The sequence below is a fragment of the Procambarus clarkii genome, chromosome 94 (assembly GCF_040958095.1).
Source record: "Procambarus clarkii isolate CNS0578487 chromosome 94, FALCON_Pclarkii_2.0, whole genome shotgun sequence".
Taxonomy (NCBI): domain Eukaryota; kingdom Metazoa; phylum Arthropoda; class Malacostraca; order Decapoda; family Cambaridae; genus Procambarus; species Procambarus clarkii.
In genome coordinates, this window is record NC_091243.1 from 7683958 (window position 1) to 7698706 (window position 14749).

Sequence of the window (14749 nt, forward strand, 5' to 3'; positions counted from 1 at the left end):
AAATTACGTCCCCTCCCCATCTCCACCTCGATCACCCTTCCCACCCCCCACCCCAATCACCCTTCCCCCCCTCTCTATTTCCTCCTCCCCAATCATCCCAATCCCCGCCATCTTAAACCCTACAATCTTCTACTCCTAACCATCCCAAGTCTAGCAAACCCCCCTTTCCCTCTCTAATCATCACAAACCACCTTCCCAGTCCACACCAGCCCCCTTCACCACCATCCTGAGCCTCACCATTCCATCCCTCACCATCCTAATCCCCCTCGACGTCTCACTCATCACCCACTCCCTCATCACAACCCTCCCAAGCCACATCTACCTTAAATATCCCTACCTATCCACCCCCTCCAGCAATATTCTTCCCCCACAACTCCTTTCACCCCATCTTCCTACCACTCTCAACCCCCCCATTCCACAACACCGCATCTGTCGCTCATTCAGCCTAGGAAGGCCTGTGAGAAGAGCCCTGTTGCTCGCCCTGGCTCGCCTGCTGCTCACGCTGTGACAGGTCTAAGTCTCCTGTCTCATGCCAGTCAGCTCTGAAAAGCGTGAGTCAGCTCTGAGGGGCTTGAGTCAGCTCTGAGGGGCTTGAGTCAGCTCTGAGGGGCTTGAGTCAGCTCTGAGGGGCTTGAGTCAGCTCTGAGGGGCTTGAGTCAGCTCTGAGCAGCGGGAGTCAGCTCTGAGGGGCTTGAGTCAGCTCTGAGGGGCTTGAGTCAGCTCTGAGCAGCGGGAGTCAGCTCTGAGGGGCGCGAGTCAGCTCTGAGCGGCGCAAGTCAGCTCTGAGTAGCGTGAATCATGTGAACATTCACCTAGAGATGCTGGAACAGCAGAAGGTTGTGGGCACAAACGTTACTATGCTTGACCTCCGCCGGATACAGCTGTGCTAATTGAAACGAGCCTGGAGACGAGCATAGGTGTACTGAGCGAGACATTATAAATCCCACCGGTTTGTCGAACTCCTCCTCTCCTCCTTGATGATGACTGTGTGATTACGAAGATTGATTCCTTCAATCAGTTATCAAACAACTGCCGTCGACTTTCAATCATCTTTCCTCAACCTTCATTTTCATCCTTTCCTCTGGTTTTTTGTTTTATTAATTTCAGTTTCATTAATGTCGGTGGGTGACCCTCGACCCGGCAGCCTTGCTTGTGGTCGCTCGCGGCGATAGTTCGTCAGCTCAACTCGTAGCCACAATGCCTCGGAAATGTCAGAGGTTCGTTCTTTCCCCGAATTTATCGCTCGTTCGTCGCCTGGCCCGGCTGCGATCCGCAGTCGTGCGTGTGGACGCAATCGCGTGCGGGGCTGTTTTTTTAATGACACCTTCGTGCACGCTCGTGCGAAATTAAAGCACACTTGTTTCTGGCATTATTTTTGTGTGTGTGGTATCGGAGATCATATTCCTTTTTTTCAGTCAAAGTCATTTTACTGAAGATATGTCTCAGTACTAATTTCAGTATTAATAATAGTTAAGACGCCGTTTAATATTTCATGGTGACCTTGGACCGTGAGTGACAGGCTACAGAAAATTAATCTTTTGTTAGGGTTCGTGGCGCGGGTGAAGGCACGGAAAGATGTACATGCGAATACGCAATGTACGCCGAGAGAGAGAGAGAGAGAGAGAGAGAGAGAGAGAGAGAGAGAGAGAGAGAGAGAGAGAGAGAGAGAGAGAGAGAGAGAGAGAGAGAGAGAGAGAGGGAAATAAAGAGAGAGAGAGAGAGAGAGAGAGAGAGAGAGAGAGAGAGAGAGAGGGAAATAAAGAGAGAGAGAGAGAGAGAGAGAGAGAGAGAGAGAGAGAGAGAGAGAGAGAGAGAGAGAGAGAGGGAAATAAAGAGAGAGAGAGAGAGAGAGAGAGAGAGAGAGAGAGAGAGAGAGAGAGAGGGAAATAAAGAGAGAGAGAGAGAGAGAGAGAGAGAGAGAGAGAGAGAGAGAGAGAGAGAGAGAGAGAGAGAGAGAGGGAAATAAAGAGAGAGAGAGAGAGAGAGAGAGAGAGAGAGAGAGAGAGAGAGAGAGAGAGAGAGAGAGAGAGAGAGAGAGAGAGAGAGAGGGAAATAAAGAGAGAGAGAGAGAGAGAGAGAGAGAGAGAGAGAGAGAGAGAGAGAGAGAGAGAGAGAGAGAGAGAGAGAGAGGAGAGGTGGAGGCGGAAAGTTGTGTTTTATGTCTGTTAAAACAGGTGCTGGTACACATCGAGGGTTATATAATAGCACCTGTATATACCGTTATATACCAGGTGGAGTAAACATTGGGGTTGGCGAGTGTTTGTTGATGATGGGCGCATGTGTGTGTGTATATGTGTGTACACACACGTGTGTATGGATGGTCCAGACGGGGGTTAATGAATAAGGGTGTAGATAGTGTGGAAGCGAGAGCGTGAATATCAAACGTAAACACTAATGAGACGCAACAGACGATGCGTCACAATAACGTGGCTGAAGAAATGTTTACCAAACCACACACTCACACTAGAAGATTGATGATTGATGAAGATTAAGCCACCCAAAAGGTGGCACGGGCATGAATAGCCAGTAAGTGGTGGCCCTTTTGAGCCATTACCAATATCAAGAGCTGATACTGGAGATCTGTGGAGGTGCGACTGCACCCTGCGTGACGGAAGATGTCTCCCGACTAGAAGATGTAGAGACGAGTGAGATAAACACTGCCTAAGCGAGTATGGCGTAGGCAGTGTAGGGATCACCAAGCCTCAGCCACTGTCTCCATGTGGCGATCCCGAGATTGATTGATTGATTGATGAAGATTAAGCCATCCAAAAGGTGGCACGGGCATGAATAGCTCGTAAGTGGTGGTGGCCCTTTTGAGCCATTACCAGTATCAAGAGCTGATTCTGGAGATCTGTGGAGGTGCGACTGCACCCTGCGTGACGGGAGATGTCTCCCGTGCGATCCCGAGGGTCGAACCCATTATTTATGAGCGAGGTGACACGGGAACTATTGCGGCTCGTCCACAAGATAGGTAAAAAGGAGAACAACACCTGGGGTGTCAGTGGTAAGTTGTAGGAGGAGGTGGGGGGGGGGGGGTTGTCTAGTTGGGGAGGGTCCAATATAAAGTAGAGAGGGCCGGAGTCAGCCAACTACCACTTAGGGGCTATTCATCCCTGTGCCACCTCTTATGTGGCCTAATCTTCATCAATCAGAAGTTAGCCAAGAAGGGAGGCGAAGACGGTAGAAACGTTAGGTGGAGTCTTAACTCCTTAGATAGATTCCGAGGGGGAACAGATTAGGTAAGTGGACTAAGGTAGTTAATTAGGTTAGGAAGGTGAGTAATTAGGTTAGGAAGGTGAGTAATTAGGTTAGGAAGGTGAGTAATTAGGTTAGGAAGGTGAGTAATTAGGTTAGGAAGGTGAGTAATTAGGTTAGGAAGGTGAGTAATTAGGTTAGGAAGGTGGGTAATTAGGTTAGGAAGGTGAGTAATTAGGTTAGGAAGGTGAGTAATTAGGTTAGGAAGGTGCGTAATTAGGTTAGGAAAGTGCGTAATTAGGTTAGGAAGGTGGGTAATTAGGTTAGGAAGGTGAGTAATTAGGTTAGGAAGGTGAGTAATTAGGTTAGGAAGGTGAGTAATTAGGTTAGGAAGGTGAGTAATTAGGTTAGGAAGGTGAGTAATTAGGTTAGGAAGGTGCGTAATTAGGTTAGGAAGGTGCGTAATTAGGTTAGGAAGGTGAGTAATTAGGTTAGGAAGGTGGGTAATTAGGTTAGGAAGGTGCGTAATTAGGTTAGGAAGGTGGGTAATTAGGTTAGGAAGGTGCGTAATTAGGTTAGGAAGGTGCGTAATTAGGTTAGGAAAGAGCGTAATTAGGTTAGGAAAGTGCGTAATTAGGTTAGGAAGGTGGGTAAACTAGTGGGTAGCATTACGTACGTCGGTAAACTAGTGGGTAGGACAGTAATGGTGACCTTGCTCCTTGGGTCAATACACTACTTCCCTTGCTTCTACCTTGCTCTAATCCCCCCCCCTCCCTAACACCTACCACCCTCCCCCCCTCCCCATCCCATACCCCCACCCCGTCTCCCTCTCACCAACGCATCCTGCTGCCTCCTGCTGCTCCTGCTGCCTCCTGCTACTACTTGAAAAGTGAGCAGGAATAACATCCATATTCCCTAATATAGACGTTATTCTTGCTTGCTTCTGGCATATATTATATTTCTGCTGATGTCGTTGCATGTGTGCTCTTCCTCCAATCGAAATTGTTGCTGTTGTTGTTATAGAGTCAGGTACTCGGAACAAGTTCCAAGTAGCACGGGCTATGGTGAGCCCGTAGTGAACTTACCTGGCACAGGAGTGGTGCTGTGTCGAAATTGTTGTGTTGTCCACTACTTCTACTACCGACTGTCCCTCGAGTTTTCTCCGCCTAGAGCTTTCGCTTAAGTGATAGATACCTGTCTACCTGATAATCCGATAAGCCAGTTTCCTCTGTCTCTTAACGTCCAACCCCTTGGGCTGGACGGTAGAGCGACGGTCTCGCTTCATGCAGGTCGGCGTTCAATCCCCGACCGTCGAAGTGGTTGGTCACCATTTCTTCCTTCCCGTCCCATCCTAAATCCTTATCCTGTCCCCTTCCAAGTGCTATATAGTCGTAATGGCTTGGCGCTTTCCCCCTGGTAATTCCCTCCCCCCTTACCCCCTGTTAACTATTTCTAGAGTTATCTCTCTCTCTCTCTCTCTCTCTCATGAGTCCCATAAAATGATTTACGTCATCATATGACAATCGCTGTATTCCGTTCTCAGGCACAATCATTTGTACTCCTCACTCTGTATCCAGCGCGTAACCACCGCGCCCGCGAGCAACGCCTCCCGAAAAACCGCGACCACTTGCGCCCGGGGTGTTTATCGTGCTGGGGGAGGTGCTTAGCGGGGCCCTAATGTACGTTATTTGGCGCGCTTAATGCCGGCCCTACTTATGTTTACAGCCGCGGCGAGGCGCTCTCCACCACGCCGCTAGGGTCTTCGACTCGCTGCACGCCTGCTACCGGAGGGTAGCAGGGGTAACGCGCCAAGCTATTACGGCTCTATAGCACTTGGAAAGGGGGCTATAGAGCCTATAAATATATATATATATAGGCTATAAGGATAAGGATTTTGGATGGGACGGAGAGGGAAGGAATGGTGTCCAACCACTTGGACGGTATGGGATTGAACGCCGACGTGATTGAAGCAAGACCCTAGGTCTACCGTCCAGCCTAAGTGGTTGGGTGAGCCTGCTACCGGAGATTATCTTCAGTTGAGTTGCAGAGCTGTGTACTCTTCAATTCTTTCATTCCCATTACTTCCGTGCTCGTTTCATCAGCCGCCATCCATCCTGTTTTATGTTGAATAACACGTTGCAGACGACTCGCATCTGTTTGCCTTCAAACTATTTTTTTAACACCAGTGCTTTTCTTACTTCGTGCGTTCGAAGCACATTTTATGACTGGAAATGACTGGAAATCCACATTAACATTGGACCGCACATTTAGAGTAGATTTCACAGCCCGATCTCATCAACAAAGGTCAAATACTCATTAATCTAGCCGCTGAACCCGCTGTTTATAAATGAAAAATAGTTTATAAACCGATTCACAAATTACAACGTTCGAATATTTCTTCGCTAATGACCTCCGTTCGAATCTCAGGACTGTAAATGCTTCATCCACGTTCTTTAAATTCGAATAAACGCCAACGGACTCTAAACACTTAACCTACGCCTAACAATATACACAACTTTAATATATAATATTAACTTATTATAACACACTAATTTTTAATACAAAGTACGTCAGAATTGATGACTGGGTTTTAAGGGGATGGCCGCCACTTTAACGAACCAGACCTGAGGATAGATTTTAAATAATTATCAAAAGAACCAAAAACCTCCTAACCTGACCTTCCTTCTTCCTAACTATACACAACTTTAACACCTAATAATATTAATTTATGTGTTGGAAAACAGTGTTTTGAATTACACAGAACGGAACACTTGCTGAATGCTCCTTTGCCGACGAATGAAGCCTGGACGACCTGCTACCTGCCAACGCACATAATCCCAGATGCTCTAAATCCTTGTATCTAGAAATAATCAAAAGAATTTTTACTTTAATTTCTTTGAAGCTAGACAAAATATCGTTCAGATTTTGTTTGATTTAGTCCACTGCTCAACTCTCGGGTTGATAGTCGTGTTCTTAACTCTTAAGACGTTCATCTCTGGCTGCAACACTTGGGGATAAAAGCACTCTGGAGACATTTGGGAAATTTCCTTCTAGCTGTTCGAGGTTCAACCTGATTGCATCGTGACTGATCCACAAGTGCAACAGACTAAGACTAAAATTATCGTGGAGGGCTTCAAGAAATTTCAAATCCATATTTCCATCCCGTCGTTTCTCAACTAATGATTCTAATATTATACACAAACAGCAGACAAACGCACGAAGTATCAGATCTATCATTCAAACATCGAATCGTTCATTTATTGCTAGTTAATTACCAAAGGCAGTGGACCGCGAAGCCGTATACCAACCGACACTATCATCAGGAAGTCTCAAATCCATCTTGCCAACGTCTCCTTCATTGCTTGATTGCTTGCACGATTATTGATCTGAGATTGCAAGAGGCAGTAGCGGGAATCACCTGGCGAGAGTTACTAAATCACATACACCGTGGGACGGGACTCCAGGTGAGCTTGGCTTGTCCTTTACCTGGCAGTAATTAAGGGTTGATAAAGGCCACGTGTTTGTGGTCAGGTGTGAGGCGGAGTTGTTGATGGTGCTTGAACCGTTGATGGTGACGGTGTTTGGGGGGATTGATGGTGTCCTTGATGGTATGGCCGTGGTGGTGTTGACGCTGGTGAAATTGAAATTGAAATAAGTTTATTGAGGTAAAATACACACAAAGGGATGAGGTACCTCAAGCTATTCTCACCCCGTTCAGTACATCGTGTTAATACACACATATACACACATCACAAGCAATAAACGTATTACCGAACATTCTGAGAGATAAACATATACATTTCCTCCTTTACACGACGCTATTGAAGGTGATGTTGGTGAAGGGGGGTGTTGATAGTGATGTTAACGAAGGTGTTATTCTTGGATAGTGACGATAGTGAAGTCACGTGACGGTTAGGCTGAAAATGACACCACCACCAACTCCCCCCCCCCCCCTCCCACCCTTCCACTCTCCCCTAAAATTAGTGCAATTTTAGCTTCTTGACTCAACTGACTATTGTTGCTGTCCTGGATGTGATGTTGCTAGCAATGTCCTCTTGCACGTTCATTATTATTAAATATTATATTATCATCATTACTGTCGCTGTCGTGGTTATTACTGCCGTTATTATTACTTTATACATCATAGATTTGAGTATTAAATGTATTTTTTGTGATCATGTCGAGTATATATTCCTTTGATGTATCCAGATATATATCCAGAGATTCATGTATCCAGAGATTCATGTGTCCAGAGATTCATGTGTCCAGAGATTCATGTGTCCAGAGATTCATGTGTCCAGAGATTCATGTATCCAGAGATTCATGTGTCCAGAGATTCATGTGTCCAGAGATTCATGTGTCCAGAGATTCATGTGTCCAGAGATTCATGTGTCCAGAGATTCATGTGTCCAGAGATTCATGTGTCCAGAGATTCATGTGTCCAGAGAATCATGTGTCCAGAGATTCATGTGTCCAGAGATTCATGTGTCCAGAGATTCATGTGTCCAGAGATTCATGTTTCCAGAGATTCATGTATCCAGAGATTCATGTATATATACCCAGATACGCCCTGTGTGACCAGGTCAAGCAATTAGAAACTATCGCTCGGTACATGGCAACGCTGTTGTCATGTTTCCTGCACAGAGCAGGCAACTCGGTGCAGAAAAGTGTCCTGCACCGAGTTTTACTGAAACTGGAGAAACACTTGTGTACCGCGTGACGCCAAGGCTAGCCTCACGTGACGCCAAGGCTAGCCTCACGTGACGCCAAGGCTAGCCTCACGTGACGCCAAGGCTAGCCTCACGTGACGCCAAGACTACGACACAGAATTTTCCCACGGGCACTTTCACGACCGTAAAATAGGGTATTGGATAACCGAAGCCTATTAGGGGAAATCAGGCCTAGGGAGGTGGGTGAGAGATACAACAAGAGGGCGTGGGCGTGGATTTACCCACCAAGCTGTGCCTGTGTGGGCGTGGGGAAGGATAAGGAAGCTGTGAATGTGGGGGAAGGAAGCTGGAGGTAATAAGGGAGACGGGATGGAAAGGGTAAGTGAGAGGAAAGAGGAAGATCTCAAGGTAAGGGAGGAAAGAGAGAGGGAGAAGGGGGAAGATAGGCGGAAGAGGTATAACACCTTAACGCCACAAACTACCCACCCCCTCCTTCTTCTTATACCCATTCTCGCCACCTCGACCACCGTCAGGGCTTCACCACACCAGACAGTAGGCGGGTTAGTCGGGTCGAGTCGGATGCTCTCATGAGGATTCTCATTTTTTTAGGGGGGTGGTGAAGCGACTTTTCCTGCGACGCCATAGCCAGCCCTGAGGTGCTGAGGTGCTGAAGGGCTGAAGGGCTGATCGCCAAAGGGCCTCGAGATGCCCCCCTTGGCGATCCTTCCTTCATGGTTCCCTTTGCCGACCCCCTTTGGCGACTTCCATTGTCAGGGTTCAGGGTTCAGGACCAGAACCAATCTTCAGGGTCACAGAGGTTTCAAGACTACAAAACAATTTCAGGGCTACAGGGGGGGGGGGTTCAGGGCTACAGGGGGGGGGTTTCAGGGCTACCAGACTAGACACATAGGCTTCGTAACTAGTCAGGAAATCATTGTAGGCAAAATTAAGACAAATTCTGTGCGTAACTACAATAGCGGATTATGAGATGGAGGGACGAGGCCTTAAGCAGAATGCCAGCCAGAACAATGTGGGTCGTCGTTCAATCCCCGACCGTCCAAGTGGTTGGGCACCATTCCATTCCCCCCGTCCCATCCCAAATCCTTATCCTGATCCTTTTCAAGTGCTATAGTCGTAATGGCTTGGCGCTTTCACTTGATAAGTCCTTCCTGCCTTCCATTGTGCTTCCCCCCCCCCCCCCGTCCCCCGTGATACTGGAGTCGCTTTCATTGGTATCGGGAAATGACCGATATGACGGATTGACGTACCAGGGCGGACGATTGACGTACCAAGGCGGACGATTGACGTACCAGGACGGACGATTGACGTACCAGGACGGACGATTGACGTACCAGGAAGGACGATTGACGTACCAGGGCGAACGATTGACGTACCAAGGCGGACGATTGACGTACCAGGGCGAACGATTGACGTACCAGGGCGGACGATTGACGTACCAGGGCGGACGATTGACGTACCAGGACCGACGAATGACGCACAAGGCCGGACGATTGATGCATCAGAGCAGATGAAGCACTGGAATAATGTTACAACAAATTTATGCTCGTACGGGATACTTTTCCCCGAGTGTTAATAAAATGCTAATCTTTTTGCTTCTCTTCTCCTGCAGATCTGAGGTGCAGAGACTGAAGTCGTCTAGGGCGTCTGAGAGCGAGGCCAGCGCCGCCCACGCCCACGCCCGCGAGCAGCGGGAGGCGGTGACGGCGGCCTGGGTGGTGGGCAAGGTGCAGCATCTTGAGGACTCCGTGGCAGAGCTGCAGCGTTCCTTCAACGTGACTCAAGCCATGCACGACAAGCAGGTGAGTACCCCAACACCCTCACCAATCAGTTGGTTATCGTGACTCAAGCCATGCACGACAAGCAGGTGAGTACCCCAACACCCTCACCAATCAGTTGGTTATAACATATAAGCTCAGAGAATGTAGCGAAACTTGTTCCGGATATACTCTTATAGTCCCTGGAAAACATGTTCTACGAACCTCTCTCACACATTATATCCTGCAGGAGGTGGAGTCTCGCCTGCTGGTGGTGACCAAGGACTTGAGCGCCCTCAGAGGGACGCTGGCAGGGGTGACGTCGAAGGCCGAGGCGGCGGCAGCCACGTCGGAGGCGCTGCAGGAGGAACTGACGAGGACAATGGAAGACCAACACCGCATGGCCGGCCGTGTGGCCGCTCTCAACACAGAGGTGAGTGGCTTGGTGCTACACTGTGGCTTGGTGCTACACTGTGGCTTGGTGCTACACTGTGGCTTGGTGCTACACTGTGGCTTGGTGCTACACTGTGGCTTGGTGCTACACTGTGGCTTGGTGCTACAACACTGTGGGGGATAAGCGCCTCAGTGTGAAACTTCCCATATTCAAACAAGACAAGTCTCTCACTAGAATTGTATGTGTTCTCTTAAGACCTAAATATCTCTCCAAGAATAGCGGAAGCAAGACAAGGACCCAAGCTAGTCAGAACTATTGTTCTGACCAGCTCTAAGTTGTTCCACCTGTTCATTAGTCTCTTCCTCTTTATCACAGTTCGCACTTCTGAAACCCATCCAGTCTTCCTTCCTCCCACAACCCCGGCGCCCTTCCTTCTGTAACTCCCTCTTGCCTGTACTTCTTCCTCTTCTAGTCATTCTTGACATCATCACCGTCTAAACAGTACCTCAAAATTCCTTCTCTCGTCCAGTTTGGCATCGAAGAATTCTTCCGTCTCTTAGTAGACGGAGAGAACTAATGCCATTTTCTTATTTCAACTTACTCAGTAATGGTATCATACAGAAATGTTGATGAAATGCATATTTTGAGCTTTCAAAGGAACATAAATCAGGTGTTATACACTGTTGTGTTAGTTTTAGACCTTAGCTGCTTTTGAGGCCAATGTGGAACACTGTGTATGAGAGCAGGTATACAGCTCTGCGTAGCCATGAATACGAGTGTATGGCTACCAGGCTCCATTTAGCCACGGAAGGCTCTCATGTGCTACCATGACTCTCAGAGAAACACATCAACCTTCCGTGGCCTCAGCACTAGGGTTTCAGGTGCTTGGGGTCGCGGTTGCCATCAGTTTCTCCTGTCTGTATATATTGCTCAAGACTCGGGTCTCTGTTATTAAGGGCGCCGCGGCTGGGAGAGTGACCTCGGTAAATGACCTGGCGCTCCTGGTAATGACGAGGGAGGGAGACAATAGAAGCGTCCCGTGTCGTACCAATCACCGCCCTCACTGTCACTCGTCGCTAAGGCGGCCGGTGTCAAGATGACGCCCTTGGGCCTCCCTCCTACCATTGTTCTAACCCGGCGTCCTGGTCACGGATTAAATCGATATATGTCACGGGGTCGTTGCCGCTTCAGGCCACGTCAATGCCAGATCCAGCGGTGGTCCACGGCGCATTGTCCGTGTCGACGTGCTGAGAGAGGTGTGGAAGCTTCATCTGGGCCAGGTCTATTGTCCGGGAGGCTGTGTAGTTTCCGGAAGAAGTAGTTGACCCCACCACCCCTCCCTCTGGCCCAACATCTGCAGCTGGGTCAGTTCGATGCTGAAAACTGGTGCTCGGGTCTACGAACAAAGTTGTCGCTTGTCTGATGCGACGCTCAAACGGCAGGCTTGCATGACCACTAATGTGGCTGTGTGTCTCGACAGATGCGAACTAATAACTTTTCAACTGATCTGAGCCGTATAGTTGACCTTTTCAACTGATCTGAGCCATTAGTATGTCAGCATTGTAAATGTGTGGCCACGTCTGTGGTAGAAAATAAATAATAATAATAATAATAATAATAATAATAATAATAAAAGTATTTCGCCAAATGTAAACAGTAAGTTTTCCAAGTTTTGAAATTCCTTTGTATAACAATATAAAATTCTATGCTGCTGAGCCTAGAAATGTAATTCTTAATAATATGGATTTTCTTATATAATAATACATTATATATATATATATATATATATATAATTATATATATATATATATATATATATATATATATATATATATATATAAATCCATGAACCCCCACTAGAACCCCTGGGAGATATAAAAACTTTAATCTTTAACGCTTTCAGTCCCTGTGAAAATTTCTTTACCTCCCGCGTCATCCGTCTTCCACGGCCCCGCAGCCCTGTGAAAAAAATGGGTAATTGATTCCGGAGGTCCAGTTAGTGTGACCAATTCGGTCCGTCGCCGACCACGATGGAGATGGCCGGCCTAAAATAGGTTCCCTGCGACCCATCCGGGAATATAAACACATGTATATAATATATACATGTGTTTAATATAACACATGTATATACTGTAATATAACACATGTATATATTTACATATGTGCGCTCTCTATCTCTCTCTCTCTCTCTCTCTCTCTCTCTCTCTCTCTCTCTCTCTCTCTCTCTCTCTCAGAACAGAACTCTCACAAACATCGTCGAAGTTTATTAAGTTTTAAGGAATAAGTATTACGATTAGATTTTATATATATATATATATATATATATATATATATATATATATATATATATATATATATATATATATATATATATATATATATATAATTTTAGTTTAGTCAGTGCATGGAATTTTATTATATGATAGTAAAGCAATTTAGAATTTATCTAGAATGATATAGCGATATCCATCGTGGGCTTAAATTTAGTATCACGTTATATGATACTCTTTTTTTTTTTTTAATGATAACATGCTCGACCCGTCCATGTTGAGCAATACCCGTCAGCTATTGTTGTGAAAATTGAGCGAGACTAGCGTCAAACATCTGGCCTCCAACCTCAGACACACAGATATTTTATTTTTAGACATAGATATCCTACTGTCGCACTGTTATCAACCTCTTCGTCATGGGACGAAGACCTATGGACAGAAGAGGACAGGACCTCCTCTTCCTCCACCCTCTTCCATCCTCCTCCACTCTCTTCCATCCTCCTCCACTCTCTTCCATCCTCCTCCACTCTCTTCCATCCTCCTCCACTCTCTTCCATCCTCCTCCACTCTCTTCCATCCTCCTCCACTCTCTTCCATCCTCCTCCACTCTCTTCCATCCTCCTCCTCCTCTTCCCTCCGGTCCCCACCCTTACCCATTCCTTCCCCCCCCCACCTCCCCGAGCTCCCTCACGGCCCACGGTAGCAAAAAAGGTGAGTGTGGCAGCATACATCTTGCCTCCTTGATCGCGTATCCGTCCCAAGAGTGACCTCAGCCACACACCCATTCCTCCCTCACCTCGCCTTCTTTATGAGTTATTAGGTTAATTCGCTACCTCTTTCCTCCCCCCTCACCCTTTCCTTCCTTTCTCCTCCTCCTCCTCTCTTCCTGGCGGTGAGTTAGTGGGTAACAGCTCCCCATGTCTCTTACCTCCTCATTTGCCTTTTTCTCCTCTTCATGTCCTATTAACACCCTCTCCCCACCCCTTCCTTCCCCTACTGACCCCCTTAGCCTCCTCATGATGAGTTAGTGGGTAACTTTCCCTCCCCTCTTAACTTATTCCCAGTACCTGGAGTTGGGAAACTGCCTTTTACTCGACTCCCACCGATCTCCCCTATACCTCTTCCTCCTCTCCTCTTCCTCTTTAGCCCCATTTATCTTCTATGTCCCCCACCCCCTCCTCTCTTACTTCTCGCTTCTTCATTTCTTCCCCTTCCTGAATCAACCCCTCCTCTCTCTCTCTCTCTCTCTCTCTCTCTCTCTCTCTCTCTCTCTCTCTCTCTCTCTCTCTCTCTCCCTCTCTCTCTCAGTTCTTGATTTCTCCTGTTTCGTCTCCCTGCTCTTTCTTCTGCCTTGAAAAGGAAAAGTCCTGATTCTAACCTGCTGCTCCTCTAACAAAGCAACCTATAGGTGCAGTTTGGTACCAGGAAATAAGGACAGGACGCCGTCATTCTGGATTACCTCACGAACACTGGATTATTTCAAGCGTCCTGGGATTACCTCACGAACACTGGATTAGATCAAGCGTATTGTTCTCACCTAATTGTAGAGACGTAACTATGCTTGCGGAGGATGATGCTTATGAAGAGACTGTCCAACAACCTCACTTCTTAATACATTACATGTCATCGCAATTCTGATATTCACAACAAAACTATTTAGACTCAGTTCGTGGTTCATTTGGGTGCTGACGTCCCATTTCTGTCGAATTATTTCGCATCAGTAACCCTATTTCCGAACCACTGTTTACCTGTACCTATTCGTATTCTTACATTTCCCATTTTGAATACATGAAAAAGGACTTGGAAGGAAATGCATTTGTTGGAGGGTTGTTGAACTCTGTCAATCTCAGGGGTAACTAAGACCTGTCAACCTCGGGACGGTAACTAAGACCTGTCAACCTCGGGACGGTAACTAAGACCTGTCAACCTCGGGACGGTAACTAAGACCTGTCAACCTCGGGACGGTAACTAAGACCTGTCAACCTCGGGACGGTTACTAAGATCTGTCAACCTCTGAAGAAGTAGATACAGCAAGACGTTGTCGAAGCCTCGTGCTGTGAGTACATTGCTTGAGGGGAAAAAAAAGAAGGGTGGGGAGAGATGAAAAAAAGAGGGTGTGCACTTTGGTGAGGGGAGGAAGTAAGGGGGAAGCGCCCTCTGGGGACCTGGGGTGTCTCCCTCTGGGGACCTAAGGGAAGGAAAAGGGACAGGTACACTCATGCGGTCAGGGCAAGAAAACAAAGGTTCAGTAAGCTCCACGGAAAGGGAATGTGGCGAAGAAAAGGGTTTCCATGCTTGAAAAGGAAGTAGGGGGATGAAGAGTATAATCTTCAGATGGGAAGGTTAGGGATGGGTGATGTGGGAGGGTGTGTGAGGGATGGGGGAAGGGGAGAGAGAGAAGTGGAAGGGAGATGTGAGGGGTAGGAGGGCATGTGATGGAAAGAA

At 47.3% G+C, this 14749-nt stretch overlaps 1 protein-coding gene across 1 annotated transcript in view; it reads left to right on the top strand.

The window, feature by feature from the left end:
- LOC123748167 (uncharacterized abhydrolase domain-containing protein DDB_G0269086) overlaps positions 1-14749 on the top strand; it is a 64170-nt gene that overhangs the window by 13157 nt on the left and 36264 nt on the right. The window contains 2 exon segments of the mRNA XM_069319762.1: positions 9496-9685; positions 9891-10073. Coding sequence (XP_069175863.1) covers positions 9496-9685; positions 9891-10073 — 373 coding nt within the window.